General features: G+C 38.4%; 2 protein-coding genes across 7 annotated transcripts in view; one reads left to right on the top strand and one right to left on the bottom strand.

Moving 5' to 3' along the window:
- Positions 1-10,830, top strand: part of LOC109056950 (unconventional myosin-Ie-like) — a 43,479-nt gene extending 32,649 nt beyond the window's left edge. The window contains exons 17-29 of one of the 5 annotated variants that reach the window (XM_042760052.1): positions 17-123; positions 1,082-1,180; positions 1,743-1,887; positions 5,434-5,548; positions 6,167-6,336; positions 6,459-6,604; positions 7,141-7,287; positions 7,516-7,673; positions 7,768-7,857; positions 7,954-8,155; positions 8,345-8,374; positions 9,821-9,990; positions 10,091-10,830. In XM_042760052.1, the coding sequence (XP_042615986.1) occupies positions 17-123; positions 1,082-1,180; positions 1,743-1,887; positions 5,434-5,548; positions 6,167-6,336; positions 6,459-6,604; positions 7,141-7,287; positions 7,516-7,673; positions 7,768-7,857; positions 7,954-8,155; positions 8,345-8,374; positions 9,821-9,990; positions 10,091-10,167 (1,656 nt within the window). In that variant the 3' untranslated portion in view covers positions 10,168-10,830. Of the gene's footprint in view, positions 1-16; positions 124-1,081; positions 1,181-1,742; positions 1,888-5,433; positions 5,549-6,166; positions 6,337-6,458; positions 6,605-7,140; positions 7,288-7,515; positions 7,674-7,767; positions 7,858-7,953; positions 8,156-8,341; positions 8,375-9,820; positions 9,991-10,090 lie in introns of all 5 variants that reach the window. The other 4 variants (XM_042760050.1, XM_042760053.1, XM_042760051.1 and 1 more) reach the window with 4 other exon arrangements.
- Positions 10,831-11,113: 283 nt separating this feature from the next.
- On the bottom strand, positions 11,114-13,801 carry LOC109113699 (G2/mitotic-specific cyclin-B2). 2 transcript variants are annotated; one of them, XM_042760063.1, is made up of 8 exons: positions 13,640-13,801; positions 13,355-13,471; positions 13,025-13,273; positions 12,790-12,948; positions 12,038-12,274; positions 11,802-11,942; positions 11,577-11,687; positions 11,114-11,493 (listed from the first exon to the last, which is right to left on the bottom strand). In XM_042760063.1, exons 1-8 carry the CDS (start codon positions 13,655-13,657, stop codon positions 11,383-11,385), a joined length of 1,143 nt encoding a protein of 380 aa, XP_042615997.1. In that variant the 5' UTR covers positions 13,658-13,801; the 3' UTR covers positions 11,114-11,382. The 2 variants fall into 2 exon arrangements, with proteins under 2 accessions (XP_042615997.1, XP_042615998.1); XM_042760064.1 differs by having other exon boundaries at positions 13,025-13,270.
- Between the last annotated feature and the right edge of the window lie 280 nt (positions 13,802-14,081).

Here is a 14,081-nt window from a genome sequence, read left to right as displayed (position 1 = left end):
CTTTTTCTAATGACAGAAACAAGCCAATGATCTGGTGAGCACTTTGATGAAGTGTACACCTCACTACATCCGCTGTATCAAACCCAATGAGACCAAGAAACCCAAAGACTGGGAGGAGAGCCGGTGAGTGTCTACGGTCAAGGCAAAGTTGAATTCTTACTTCCTGAGCATCATTAAAGGGGCTATTGATTAGCATTATTTTTTTAAATATTACATTTTGTGAAAGTGGCCATTATTAAGGTTAAAGTAAAAAAATAAAATAAAAATCAATGCTTTTGGAGCAAAACATCCTCACTGAGTAGCTTTTGCCTTTAATGAGGCATCTGAGCTTGTTTTTCATATGTTTAATGTTTAATGTTTAATATTATAACAGAAACATCTAACAGCCATTACTCAAGTCTCCAGTGTCACATGACTAATATGCTGAAGTGGTGCTCAAGAATCATTTATTATTATTATCAAAACAGTTGTGCTGCTTAACATTTTTGTGAAAACTGATTTTTTTTTTTTATGAATAGAAATTTCAGAAGATAAGCATTTATTTGAAATAGAAATCGTTTGCACCATTGTAAATGTATTCAACTGTTGCTTTTGATTTAATGTATCCTCATTGAATTTAAAAAAAGTACTTAAATACTACATTTTTGAAGGGTATTGTAAATCAAAATGGAAAACTGAAAATGAAAGTAGCAACAAAAGGATTCTGATTTTATTTCTCAGCATGGTTGTCCTTTGTCTCTGCAGTTCTTTCACCTTTTTTGGTTTGTTTACTTTTCCTGCCTTTTTCCTCTTTCGCCATAATGTTTTTGGAACGAAACGTGGAATGAAATGTTCTGATCCTGTGCGTTGTATTGTTCAGAATCTAATGGTCTTCCTGTTATGAGGGTTTACGAGCATTGTTCTTGTTAGGAAGTATAATTAGCCCTCAGCTCTATTCTCAGAATGTGTCACCAAAGGATTTGCATGTATTAGGTTATTTATTTTGGTAAGGCTGAAGGGGAAACCACCAGAAATGCCGTAAATATTAACCTTCCTTCCTTCCTTCCTTGCTTGCTTGTTCTCCATCTCTCTCTCTCTCTAGAGTGAAGCACCAGGTGGAGTATCTGGGTCTGAAGGAGAATATAAGAGTAAGACGTGCCGGCTATGCTTACAGAAGATTCTTCCGCAAGTTTTTAAATAGGTAAAGACCTCACGGCCTGACAGTGAGCTCTTCATAGAACATCATGGAATGAGAGCATATGGTCACATCTGGCGCTACAGTATTGTCATCCAGTGAGAAGACACCACATTTTCACAAGAAACAGCATCACAAAGAGAAGGATGAAAGATTTGATGTTGATAGATTTTGGTTCTTTTTAGATCTTTTGTTTGGGGCCAATAGTTGGGCAGTTTCTTCTGTGTGTTCTTCATTGACATTGTGTTGGTTTAAGGGTCTAATTTTTCCATGATGACACCAGTTACTTCACATGCTTCACTGGGTTGTTAACTTTTCACATAAAAGTAAAAACCTGAATCATCCTTTGGTGTGTTAAAATAAAACATCTTGTTGGTTTTAGAGTAATTTTTTTACTCTACCCTGCCAGTGTTTATCTTGCACACACACCATACAGTTTATTTACACAAGGCTCCACTTTCAACCGAGCATTTTATACTTTTGCATGAATGAAAAATGCATACTTTACTCAAATATATGATTTCATTCTCCAAATGGTGAAAACTTCCTCGTGTTCTCTCTGTTTTAGGTATGCCATTTTGACGAAGGAGTCCTGGCCGACGTGGCGTGGGGATGAGAGGCAGGGTGTGATGCATCTCCTGCGCTCTGTAAACATGGACCAAGACCAGTATCAGCTCGGACATACCAAAATCTTCATCAAAGCCCCTGAGTCGGTAAGATCTGACAAGTTTGGACAAGTTCAATGAACATTTTTCAGCAACAGAATATGATATCAAGTCTATTTTAATAAATATAAAGTTTTCTTAACAATCAGTAGTACATTTCAAATACAATGTCCGCCCCACTTTGAAGAGTCAGCCCCACATTTTGATCCTCTGTTAGTCAAACGTCTTCTCACTATAAGACTTCACATGACAGAATTCACCAAATTCTCCAGCTCTCCCAGATTCACTTATGGGTATGAATGAAAGTGAATGGAACACAGTCAAATGTGACCATACGTTAGGTTTGACAGCCAGACAGCGTCCACATACTTTTTATCTTAATATTGAACAGTTCAACTAAAGTTTTATAATTTAAAACCAGACCTCTTTTATTCTTGATGTTTTGCTTTTGCTATCATAAATCATTCTAATATGCTGCTTTTTTATTAGAATTATATTATTATAAATGTTGAAAATTGTGCTACTTAATATGTTTGTGGAAACTGACATTCAAAAGAACAGCACTTATTTAAAAATAAGTGTGCGGAATCAAGTCAACAATATTGCCAGAAATTGTGTCCCCAGCTAAGCAAGCTAAAGGCGACAGTGACAAGGAACCCAAACTCTGTTGGTGACAGAATGGAGAAGGAAAAAATAAGCCTTGGGAGAAATCAGTGCCCATATACTTTCACTTCTCAAATATATTTTTAAATGTTTAAAGATGAAATGTAATATTAGCAACAAGATGGAACTGCTGACACAAGCTTTCCTATCAGCAGCATGCAGAACATTGTTCTAGAATAGATTTAACATTTCAGTTAATGGCAGGAGAGGGGTGAAGTGTAAGAGTCAACCTTTGTCTCGCAGACATCAGCTCAGCTCAGAGTGGTGATGAATAGTGGGCAGTCAGCAGGGAAGGAGGAGGGACACTGGGCCGGTCCCACGTCAGCACTGTTAGGTCAACATTACTCTGGATCTGATACACAACTGCAGTGCTGTGGCAAAGCTGCTTCTGTTATGTCCAAGAGAGCTTTGCTTTTTCCACAGCACTTTTTTTTTTGGATTCCTTATGAAAGCACTGCTTGTAGATGCGCTGTGATCTCACTGTTGACATTTAGATGTACACACGTATACATAGACCCACAGAATAAGGCTATGTGGCTCAGCATGAATGCACCAGATTATCCAGAGATGTGTTACTTTGGCATATAGTTGTTAAAATGTGGCCTTTTCTATGTGTGCGTGTGTAATATTAAATATGGGAGAGCCCTGATTTGAACTGGCCAGCCTCTCAAAACAAAACTCCTTCTTGAGATAAGGTGCTGACATGGAGTAATTAGTTCATGACTACAGGAATTTCTTAAGTGAGAGAGAGAGCGAGAGAGTGCATGCAGTAGTCGCTCTGCCAGAATGAACTCTTTGATCCCACTGAGAGCTGATGAAGGTGAGTCTTACAGTGTTTGCGTGAGACATCCTAAGAATCTGATGGGATGAATCTCATCAACAATGTCAAAAAACAATGTCCAGGCCACATTTTACCATAAAATGGCAAGGGGAGGAAAGCAAATTATTTGCAATGTGGTTGTTATTTGTGATATGATTTCAATATACCTTATTTTAAGCTGTTTAAATCCTCCATACACTACTATTCAAAGTTTGGGGGCGGAAAGATTTTCTTAGTGCTTTTGAAAAAGGTTTCTTATCCTCACCCAGGTTCTATTTGATTTAAATGCAGTAAAAAATGTGAAATATTATTACATTATATCATTATTTAACATAGCTATTTTCTATTTAAATATATTTAGTCATGTGAATATATTTAGTCATGTGATGGCAAAGCTGATTTTTCTGCTTTTTCACAAATGAAAACCCTTGGGCTGCTTAACTCTTTCCCCGCCATTGATGAGTTATCTCGTCATTAGAAGACAATGCTTCCCCGCCATTGACCAGTTTTTACAGCTTTTCGTGTTTTCACTGTTATACACTCGGGGGCGCTATTACACATCGATTGAACAAGTACAAAACCTCCCGAACAAAAACACACGCAAACAGGATGGAAAAAACTAGCGATCTCTTATGTAAACAGATGCATATGATAAATAATGCAATCATCAACAGTAGACAGAATATAAATGAAAACTGCATAATGTTATGGAGTAAAATGATGATCCAGGAAGTAGTTATACGGCTGGTCAAGCTTTGGAGGTGTTGAGGGAAGCGATTTACTGGATTTTTGCTTTGATAATCGTACTGAATATTATCCAGATGTAGTTTTTGATAAAAAATAGATTTTCTCACCTTTTTGCTCAAAATTATAAATTTTTATGAAACCTACCTATATTCAAATGTTGATAAAAAAAGAATGCTTTAAGCTAGAATAAAACTTTTTTTTTTGTTTAAAAGTAGAGGATTTTATCTTTATTTTGGTGTATTGCATATTCAAATATTCATACAGCAAAATATACTGTAGGCCATACAATTTTTGTGAAAATCATCAAAATCACTTGCGGTGGCTGGCAACGTTTTTCAAAAACTCTCGGGTGGAATGAGTTAATGGTTTTTTTTTTGTTTGTTTGTTTGTTTTTGTTTTTTGTAAACCAAGATACTTTTTTTCCAAGATTCTTTGATGAACAGAAAAATAATTGAAAATTAAATTGAAATCTTTTGTATCATTATAAATGTATCCACTTTTGATCAGTTGAATGCATTCTTACTAAACAGAAGTATTAATATTTTTAAAAATATGTATAAATACTGACCTCAAACCTTTGAACAGTAGGGACATGCAGGACAGGTTATTGTAAATAGTTAATTGTAAGTAGGGATGCACAATATATTTGGGCATATAAAATGATTGCGTTTAGTGTTTAATTTTTCATTTAACTGAACAAAATAGCACAATTAGTATGAAAATGCTATTTATCAGCTAGCCACAACACTAAAATGATTATCAATGGGAGGTTTGTGGAAGTATGTTTGTGTGTGGGGTGGGAGACAAAAATTGGTTTTCTTTGTGTGTTGTCTCATAATTTCTTATCCTGTGCCAGCTGTGTGTGTGTGTGTGTGTGAGAGAGAGAGAGAGAGAGAGAGAGAGAGAGAGAGAGAGAGAGAGACATTCAGTGCCAGGCCTTTGTGATAATGATAGGATCTGATGTTTAGTCTACAGTGCAGCAGAGCTGTGACAGTGTGTTCGGAGGACAAACAGGAGCTGCACAGTGCTCAAAGCCTTGTGGGATGACCACAGGACACTCTGAACACCTGCTTACTGAGAAAGAGAAATATGAAAACTGAAACAGAAAGAGAAAAACTGTTGTATCACAAGAGCAGACTGAACCCACTACAGTATGTGTCATAATGGGACTGTTTAATACAGCTCTGATGAAGAGTGACCTTTAGTGTAATGGACAGGGTTACGCAGCTCTATTCGCTATTGTTATTTTGCACAGTGTGGATTCAGCTCATAATTAGTTTGACTGATTCAAACTCACAGCTGATTAATTTATGAGCCTTTTTCATTGATTCATTTACACAACTTGCATTATATTCTGTTCACAGCTCTTCCTGCTGGAGGAGACGAGAGAGCGTAAATTTGATGGTTATGCCAGAGCCATTCAGACAGCCTGGAGGAAATATTGTGGACGCAAGAAATATGTTCAAATGAGAGAGGAGGGTGAGTTCAACCTTCAGATGAGTTGTTTGAGCGAGGTTAAGATTTCAAATACAAGCAGCCGCATACAAAGACAAACACATTATGAGATGGTAGAACATGGTAGAATGTGTCACAGTTGAAAGAGGAATTCAGTGGTTTTCCCCTGTATATCTTTGGAGTCTGACCTCAGCTGTTGCTTTCTGCTGAATTATTGTCATTATATTTAAAAGTAATAATAGATTTTGTTCAGCTATGCACCCTTTCGGGCCAATTTAAGAATAAAAACACTTTATTAAAACACTTTTCAAAAGTATTTAATAGCTATTAACAATGTCTAATCGCAAATGTAATGTCAACCATATCTCAAATGATTCATCTCAAATTGGAAATTTGATGAAAATGACAATAAAATGACTTATTCTGCTAATTTTATAGCTAACATTTTATATCACATACATTTAATTATTTTCAGGGACATTTACTTGATTCTTCTTGTTTTCTTCACACATCACATCTCATATTTATTTTCAAGCATACTCTCCTGATGTTTTTTTTTTATTTTTTGTAAATGGCGGGACATGGCATAAGAACTAAAGTTTTTTGAAAATAACACTGAACATTGATTCTATCCACATCCAGCCTCTGATCTGCTGCTGAACAGGAAGGAGAGAAGAAGGCACAGCTTGAACAGGAACTTTGTGGGTGATTACCTAGGTATGGATGACCGGCCTGAGCTCAGGCAGTTTGTGGGCAAGAGGGAGAAGATCGATTTTGCAGACAAAGTCAACAAATTGGACAGACGGTTTAAGGTGAGGTTACCATAATTAGCAGACAGATTCTTTTGAAAACGTTGTCAAATTTTGCCAAGCTGACATGCAACATTTATACTGTATGCATGTATAGGTGACTAAAACTGTATTTTTCTGTTCAGAGCATCAAGAGAGACCTGATCCTCACCCCTAAATCCGTCTACCTGATTGGAAGAGAAAAAGTGAAGCAGGGGCCAGAGAAAGGGATGGTGAAAGAGGTCCTGAAGCGCAAAATTGACGTAGAGAAGATAATGGCTGTTTCTTTAAGGTATGTCAGTGCACAAGCTCAGTCAGTTCATCTAAGGTAATGGCAAGTTACAACAAAACTTAGGGTGAAACAGCATACATTTTCAGTCATTCGAATAGGAACTGTAAAAACCTGTCCATTACACCACAAGAAGCCAAGCTCAAAGAAAACCTAAATTACTAACCTAACAAATAAGGACCAAGCGTGAGGTACCAGCCCCCCACAACCTTGCATATTTTAGTTTTAGAGTTGGGGGTTGTCAATAATGTGAACCAGGTGTTGCTAGGATGGGAGAGTACACCTTATAAAAAACTCATTAGAAAGGACTTAAGTTTATTGGGTGAAGCAGGGCCATCTCTGTATGTGTCCCAGATGTGGAAACTTCAACAGTCTTCATATCATTGGCTTTTTTTGTGACCCGACAACCTGTGTGTCTATGGAAACCCCCCAAAAGTGCCTCAACGCATGTAACCTGAAATAAAAGACTGTTCTCATGTTGAATGATCAAACAAAAGTGGATATTGCAGGTCTTTAAAAGACATTTATCTCCCCTACAGTACAATGCAGGATGACTTCATGATCCTGCACGAGCAGGAGTATGACAGCCTGCTGGAGTGTGTATTCAAGACGGAGTTCATCAGTTTACTGGCACGCCGATATGAAGAGAGAACACAGAAAAAACTACCTCTCAAATTTAGCACCACGTAGGTTGAAATATATTTCATATGTAGCTACAGTTATAGCAAAGCCATGACTTTATAATTAATTAAGAAGTGAAAAGTTTCTTATTTTCATTCTTCTTTTCTTTTGTTTTAATAAACAACATTTGCGTTAATATTTAATGCAACGACATTCAAGCTTAAATAGCTCAAGTGTCCATATACTTATTGCGGCCACTGTACACTAATGAATGACTGTGATTGGACCTGCAGGCTTGAAATGAAACTGAAGAAAGAAGGATGGGGACCCTGGAATGCCGGAGGGTCCAGACAAGTGCAGTTCATCCAAGGTCAAGGGGATGTAGCTGTGCTGCGACCCTCAAACAAAATGCTGCAGGTCAGCATTGGACCGGGTTTGCCCAAGAATTCACGTGAGTGATGACTCAAAAAATAATTTAATATAATTTAAATTAATGTCATTTGTTATTCATACAAGATCTCATGCACCCAAATTCAATCATTCAGGTCCAACTAAAAAGGGAATCACTCAAAGCCGTCCCAGCATGTCCAGGACGCACCACCACACCCCAACACGAGTCGCACCTGGCCCTCCAGGTACATTAACCCTCTGACATTGACTTTCCTAATCTTCTCATTATCTCAGTCAACGCGCATTTGTTGAAAAAGTTCTTAAGCTTGTGTGTCTCCCAGCAGTTGCTCACCAGAATGGTGGGCTGAAGAATGCAAATCAGAGAAATTCACAACATCACAGCAATCAGAGGCCAACATCTGGAAACACAGCCCATCCGTTCCTGCCTACTAATGTCAGTCAGCTCAAGGACAGAGGCAGCAGACAGGCACCCCAGCAAACCAACCTGGATTTCCTCAAAGTACCAGACCAAGGGGCCGCAGGGTGAGAGCACACAGCATACACACACATACTTGAAATGAAATAGCTAACAACAAACTTTTTACTGAAGATGGTAAACATTTGGCTAATTGCTAGACGCATAGCTGGAGCTCATCACCTGACATTATCCATGCAAACAAAACAGTGATCTGCATTTGAATGTAACATGCATGTATCTCTTTACCGTAGCAGAAATCAACAACCATCTGACAATGGAGGAATGTGAGTCTGAGCATGTGTGTAGTTTCTGTTAGGTGGCAGTGGTTGTGGTTCAGTGGTTGTGGAATAGCGATAGATCAACACCAGAGATGCCCAACTTCAAATAAACCATTGCATCCTCTCAGTCTTGTTTTGGATTTCCATTTCCTTATCACATCTTCTAAATTTTACACTACTGTTCAGAAGTTTAGCGGTGGAAATATTTTGAATATGCATTTATTTGATCAAAAATAAAATAAAAACAGCAAAATTGTGAAATATTGATAATCGTTTAAAAGAAACTTTTTTTATTTGAAAATATTTTAAAATGTAATATATTCCTTTGATGGCCATTACTCCAGTTTTTAGTGTCACGTGATACTTCAAGAAATCATTCTAATATGCTGATATGGTATTCAAGAAGCATTATTGTTATCAGTGTTGAAAACAGTTTTGATGTTTAATATTTTTGTGGAAACCATGATTAAAGAACAGCATTTGATTAAAATAGAATTTCTTTGTAACAATGTGCTCTGCAGTGACAGTCTTTACTGTCACTCTTGATCAATTTAAAGGGATAGTTCACCTAAAAATGAAAATTCTGCCATCATTTACTCACCCTCATGTCGTTCCAAACCTGTGTGAGTTGCTTTCTTATGTTGAACATAAAAGAAGATATTTTGAAGATTGCTGGTAATCACACAGTTGGTGGTTGCTATTGACTTCCATAATAGGAAAAAAATACTATAGAAGTCAATGGCAAGCATCAACTGTTTGATTACCAGCAATCTTCAAAATATCTTCTTTTATGTTCAACATAAGAAAGCAACTCATACAGGTTTGGAACGACATGAAGGTGAGTAAAGAATGACAGAATTTTCATTTTTGGGTGAACTATCCCTTTAATGTGTCCTTGCTGAATAGAAATATTAAATAAAATGACAAAAAAAAAAAAAAAACTTTTGAACGGTAGTTTATGTTATTGAATAGAGTTCAGATTGTGAATATCTAATTATATGAGAGACTGTTTTTTCCTTGAACATCAACAAGGTTAAGGACTTTGGGTTGGGCATTTTCGAACAATTTCCCTGTTGTAGTCATGATGAGGGCCGACGCATCATGAATGCTGAAGGGCTAACAAATTACCTTTCATCGCAACAGCTGAAAAAAAAAAAAAAAAAAAAAAAAAAAAAAAAATTGTGGGCTTTAAAGTAAGGTGGAGAATCAACTGAATGAAGTTTATTTGTACATGATGAATAAATGGGAATCTGTCGCCACCTAGTGGGGAACACATGAACTAACACCACAGAATCAAACAGCTAACCCTCTCACAGCAGCTATATGGTGCTTTAAGAGCCTAGTTGACTTCATACTTACCTGCCCTCGTAGAAGCATGTCCCTGTGGTTGCTGCAATGTTAGAAACATCACATGCAACTCCATCAGTTCATGTCCTCTGTGCTTTTCTCCAAGGCCCACAGACAGTCCACAAACAGGCCCACTCCAGGAGGTGGCCGTCCCAAACCAGCCCCCAAGCCAAAGCCCCAGGTACCCCAGTGTAAAGCTCTTTATGCCTACGACGCCCAAGACACAGATGAGCTCAGTTTCAATGCAGATGACATCATTGACATCATTAAGGAAGGTGAGAGGGTTCAAAATGCTTGTTTTTACATACTATAAATGTTTTTATTGTGGCAGAACGTAGTAATTATGATGTCTGTCCATTAATTGTTTATGTCTAGATGTCTCTGGATGGTGGACAGGGAAGCTGAGAGGTAAACAAGGCCTTTTCCCAAACAACTACGTGACTAAGATCTAACCTCGTCTGCCGTTAATGAGGGGACCAGACTTGAACCTCCGCGGACTTGTTAGATGAAGAAGGACAAAAGGAGGGAAAACTGAGAATGAAGGAAGGAGCGAGGTGTGCCATGGCTATGGTCAAACTCCTCATAAGCACTGTGTTCTGGTGCCACTTAAGCCCATGAGGGCAGATGCCGGTCGGACACGAAACTTCTCCAGGGCACTGAATACTGAACTGTCCCTGTGAGCACTGATCAAAACTATTTATTGTATTTATATTCTAGCATCCTGCAGTTTATTTCTGATGTGGTTTGTTCATCTGTCATTGATATTTAAGGTGATCGTAATTCCCTTGAAGAGATGAAGTAGCCATTTTATATGGGAACAGGCTTTTTTATTTTGCTTTTGAATGGATAGATTTTATTTGTAAATTAAGGTAAAAAAAAAAAAAAAAAAAAAAAAAAAAAATTTCTTTAAGTCATGTCCAAATCAATGGTTTTAGTGGGGAATGTTTTGCTGCTAAGGACCATTTTACATGTCATTGCCTTTCATCTTGTTTAGAGAAACCCTAATGTATAAAATGCACTATGGCTCTTGAAAACCATGCTTTAAGTTCATAATCTCAGAACAATGCTGAATGTATCACTGTGAAAAAGATGTAAACAGTACATTCAACTCTAAATTTAAACTGCAGTGGTATTTCCATGCATCCAAAAGCAGAATCAGCACATTATTACTCTCTCTACGCCTCTGATCTCCACCTACTGGAAACTTTTTCAGGCTTCTGATTGGCCAACTTGGCTTTACGGTTGAGATTATACCGCCACTTGTTGACTTGGCATGCTCTTGACATTGCTTTGTAGCATTCTTCTGCATTTTCATGTGGAAGGAGATTTTTAAAAAGAAAAACTGTTTATAAAAATACCCGTGCACATGGCCTTAGTATCAACACACAAGCCAGAAAGTGGTATTAAATCTTTGGATTTTAATGGATTCCAGCTTCAATTTGCCCACTAAGAGGTACAGCAAAAACACAGCTCCAGCGAGTTTATAACAGTAAAAACCAATTTAAACCCTCAGTTTAAAAATGTAATCTTTATAAAAAGTAGAAACAAGTGTTTATTTATACAGACGATCCAAGAATATGTACATCAGTTTAAAAAGCAGCAGTCCATCTCCCAAAATGGCTGAAACAATAAAGTGCAGGTTTTAGTGTCCATTACCACAAAAATTCTCAAGATCTGGGCAGCAGAGGAGCAGCCAGATCCTTCACAAGTGATGACTTCAACTGGGGAAGAAGGCTGATCTTCATGAGCCTACTGCTGGAGTACTTCTTTCTCACAGTCTGTAAAAGATGGACAACATCAGAGCATTCAGTAGAACCAAACCCCCCCCATCCCATGCACAAGAGTCTAATAAAGTGCTTACCACATGCTTTGAGAGCCCTTCATTGACCATAACCACATTTTTGGCAAGATGCTGCATGATAGGCTTCAGGTGGGCCTCATCATAGGAAGAGTAGTGTTGCTGGGTTGGCGACTAACAGGGAGAGGAAAAAAAAAAAATAATAATAATAATAATAATAATAATAATGCATAAAAAAAAAAAAATTGATGGAGGGCAGATTTAAAAAAAAAAAAAAAAAAAAATTACCCATTTTTGGCCATCAAGCACAAGCTGAGAGAGGCACAGAGCAGCAGCTGCAGTCTCAGAAGGGTTAAAGTGGACCATGTCATAGTCAAGTAGTGTCAGTTCAAGGAAATATTTTGCCAGTGTATGCTTCTCAGCATCCGCCTAAAAAGTAGACGTATAAAGGCAAAGAGGTCTCAACATCTAAAGCTCTTACAAATCTGCCAAACTAAATCAGGGATCATAAAACCTGAACCTACATTCCCAGCCTTTGAAGCCCTCCGCAGAAAGTGCAGGGGCAGAGGACGTCCAAGCTCAAAGTTCAGCTCACTGAGAACCAGCATCTCCATCTCTCGGATCTGGGCTTTTGTGAAGGCACCATCCGCGATGTAGGCAAAGTCCCCAACCATCGGAACATACATTTCCTCGTATTTACAAGCAATCAGCATTGCAGTAACACCCACTAGCTGGAGCTTCTTACGGGTCACAGGCTGGACCTGAAAGTGAAGAAAGAAAACTCAGGGCTCCTACATACAAAAAACCACACAACCCACCACGAACAAACATACATATAGCATGCAATTGTGTTGCCAAATAAATGCTGATATACTGTAGATTGGTACTGTACCTCATACAACTTATCAAACCCAGAGAAAGTTTCTGTAATACCATAACACTTAAGGATTCATTCAAGCATTATTATTCCAAGACCTCACCCATATAGCATTTTACATACAGTGTAGGAAGGCAGGTAACTGCATGAACAAGAATACTAGTAACACTTTACAATACAGCTTCCATTAGTTAATGCATTAAACAATGAACAAAACATCTGTTATTAGTATTCATTACATTTTAAATGTTTAAAAGAAAAAGCAGCTGTTCATTTTAAGTTTGTTAAAATGGGTCCATTAAATATTAACCTTTTTAAGTTCATGTTAGCTAATGCTACCAAATGGAAACTTATTGTAAAGCGCTCCTGCTTTTGTAATAATTTTGGGGTAACTTGTACCTGGAGAAAGCGATCAAGGATGGCTACGGTCATGTACAAGGTTTCCTGCAGGAGCTGAAATCTCGAGTGCACCTGAATCAGCCAGTCAACCAGGAGAGCGCGCATCCGTCCATTGATATCATAACCAAGCATGTAACAGGGACGAACAGACTGCTTACTCTGGAACAAGAGCACAGCAGCTGTAGGAAGCATGAAGGTCAAATGAAGAGGTTACATTTTAAAAAGTGTCAGGTACCTCAAGGCTTCGCAGATACGCATAGATGTCCTTCACATATTCAGGACACAGCTGAGGCATGTCAGCATCCCCTTCATCGATGTCTTCCACTGGGAAGAGAGTGCTGGAAAAGGCTTGACACAGTTCCTCTTCCTTCATGCTCACGTCAGCTGGGGCAGGCTGGGGGATCTCGCGCTGTACCTGGGCACGTCTGGGAGGCACAGCAGCTGGCTGGGCAGCTGGTTTGACAGGCGGCACGGGTTGAGCTTTCTAAGAGCAGAGAGGAAAGAGTAATGTAACTACATGTTATTCAAGTGCACATGCGTCATGGTGGCAAATAAAGACACGCACCTTAGTCTGAACTGGTTTGTGGGTAAAGTTGGACAGTTCTCCAAATACGGCCCTCCTCGCTGCGCCGTTCACAGGCCCGCCTTTACCACCGATATAAACAGGGTTGTTTGCATTGCGCTGTACGAGAAAAGGAAATACAAACTCAAGGAATCTTCCTAAAAGCCATTTCAACACCACTCTTAGCATTTTAAGCTAGCGAACGTCAAAGCTGTTTTGACGCTAACGTACACATAGCAAGTATTTCATCATATAAATCAAAAACATGTTTCTGCATCAAATACTCACCAAAGCATGAATTTCCATGGCGAATAGGCTAATTGGGAGAGGCCTTGCTCGAATAAAACCTTAAAATGTTTAAAAAAAAGGACCGTTTAGCTTCGCTTCCAGCTCAACTCAAAACAAGCCGTCGAAACAAAGGGCCTGCTGGTGATTCAAATACCGCTCCGCTCGTTCTGATTGGCCACTGCCTCGCGGAATACTCGACTTCGATTGGTTGAAAACGAAAGGGTTGCTTGTCAGTCTTCCTTCCTTCATCTCCGGTTTCACATGTAGCTCTGTAAAACAACTCAACTTACTGAACTTACAGGTTGTTTGACTGATTTTGAGTAGTTATAGGTTGTATTGTGTTTATAGTGTCTGCTGGTCAAAGACTTTTACTTTTTATAGGCTGAACACATTTTTACACGCTGAAAACAATTGTTTGCTACTGAATAAAGCATTTAATAAA

The sequence above is a fragment of the Cyprinus carpio genome, chromosome A7 (genome assembly GCF_018340385.1).
Source record: "Cyprinus carpio isolate SPL01 chromosome A7, ASM1834038v1, whole genome shotgun sequence".
NCBI lineage: Eukaryota > Metazoa > Chordata > Actinopteri > Cypriniformes > Cyprinidae > Cyprinus > Cyprinus carpio.
The sequence above is the reverse complement of the archived record's forward strand: the minus strand, read 5'-3'. Positions and strand labels throughout refer to the sequence as shown.

Bases quoted from the DNA above. Each gene is read 5' to 3' on its own strand.
- LOC109113699 (XM_042760063.1), bottom strand. The intron at 11,688-11,801 runs GTAATTTTTTTT...TCTCCCTGTTAG, and splicing joins TGCTTGATGGCCAAAAATGG to TCGCCAACCCAGCAACACTA. The intron at 11,494-11,576 runs GTAAGCACTTTA...CATCTTTTACAG, and splicing joins AAGGGCTCTCAAAGCATGTG to ACTGTGAGAAAGAAGTACTC.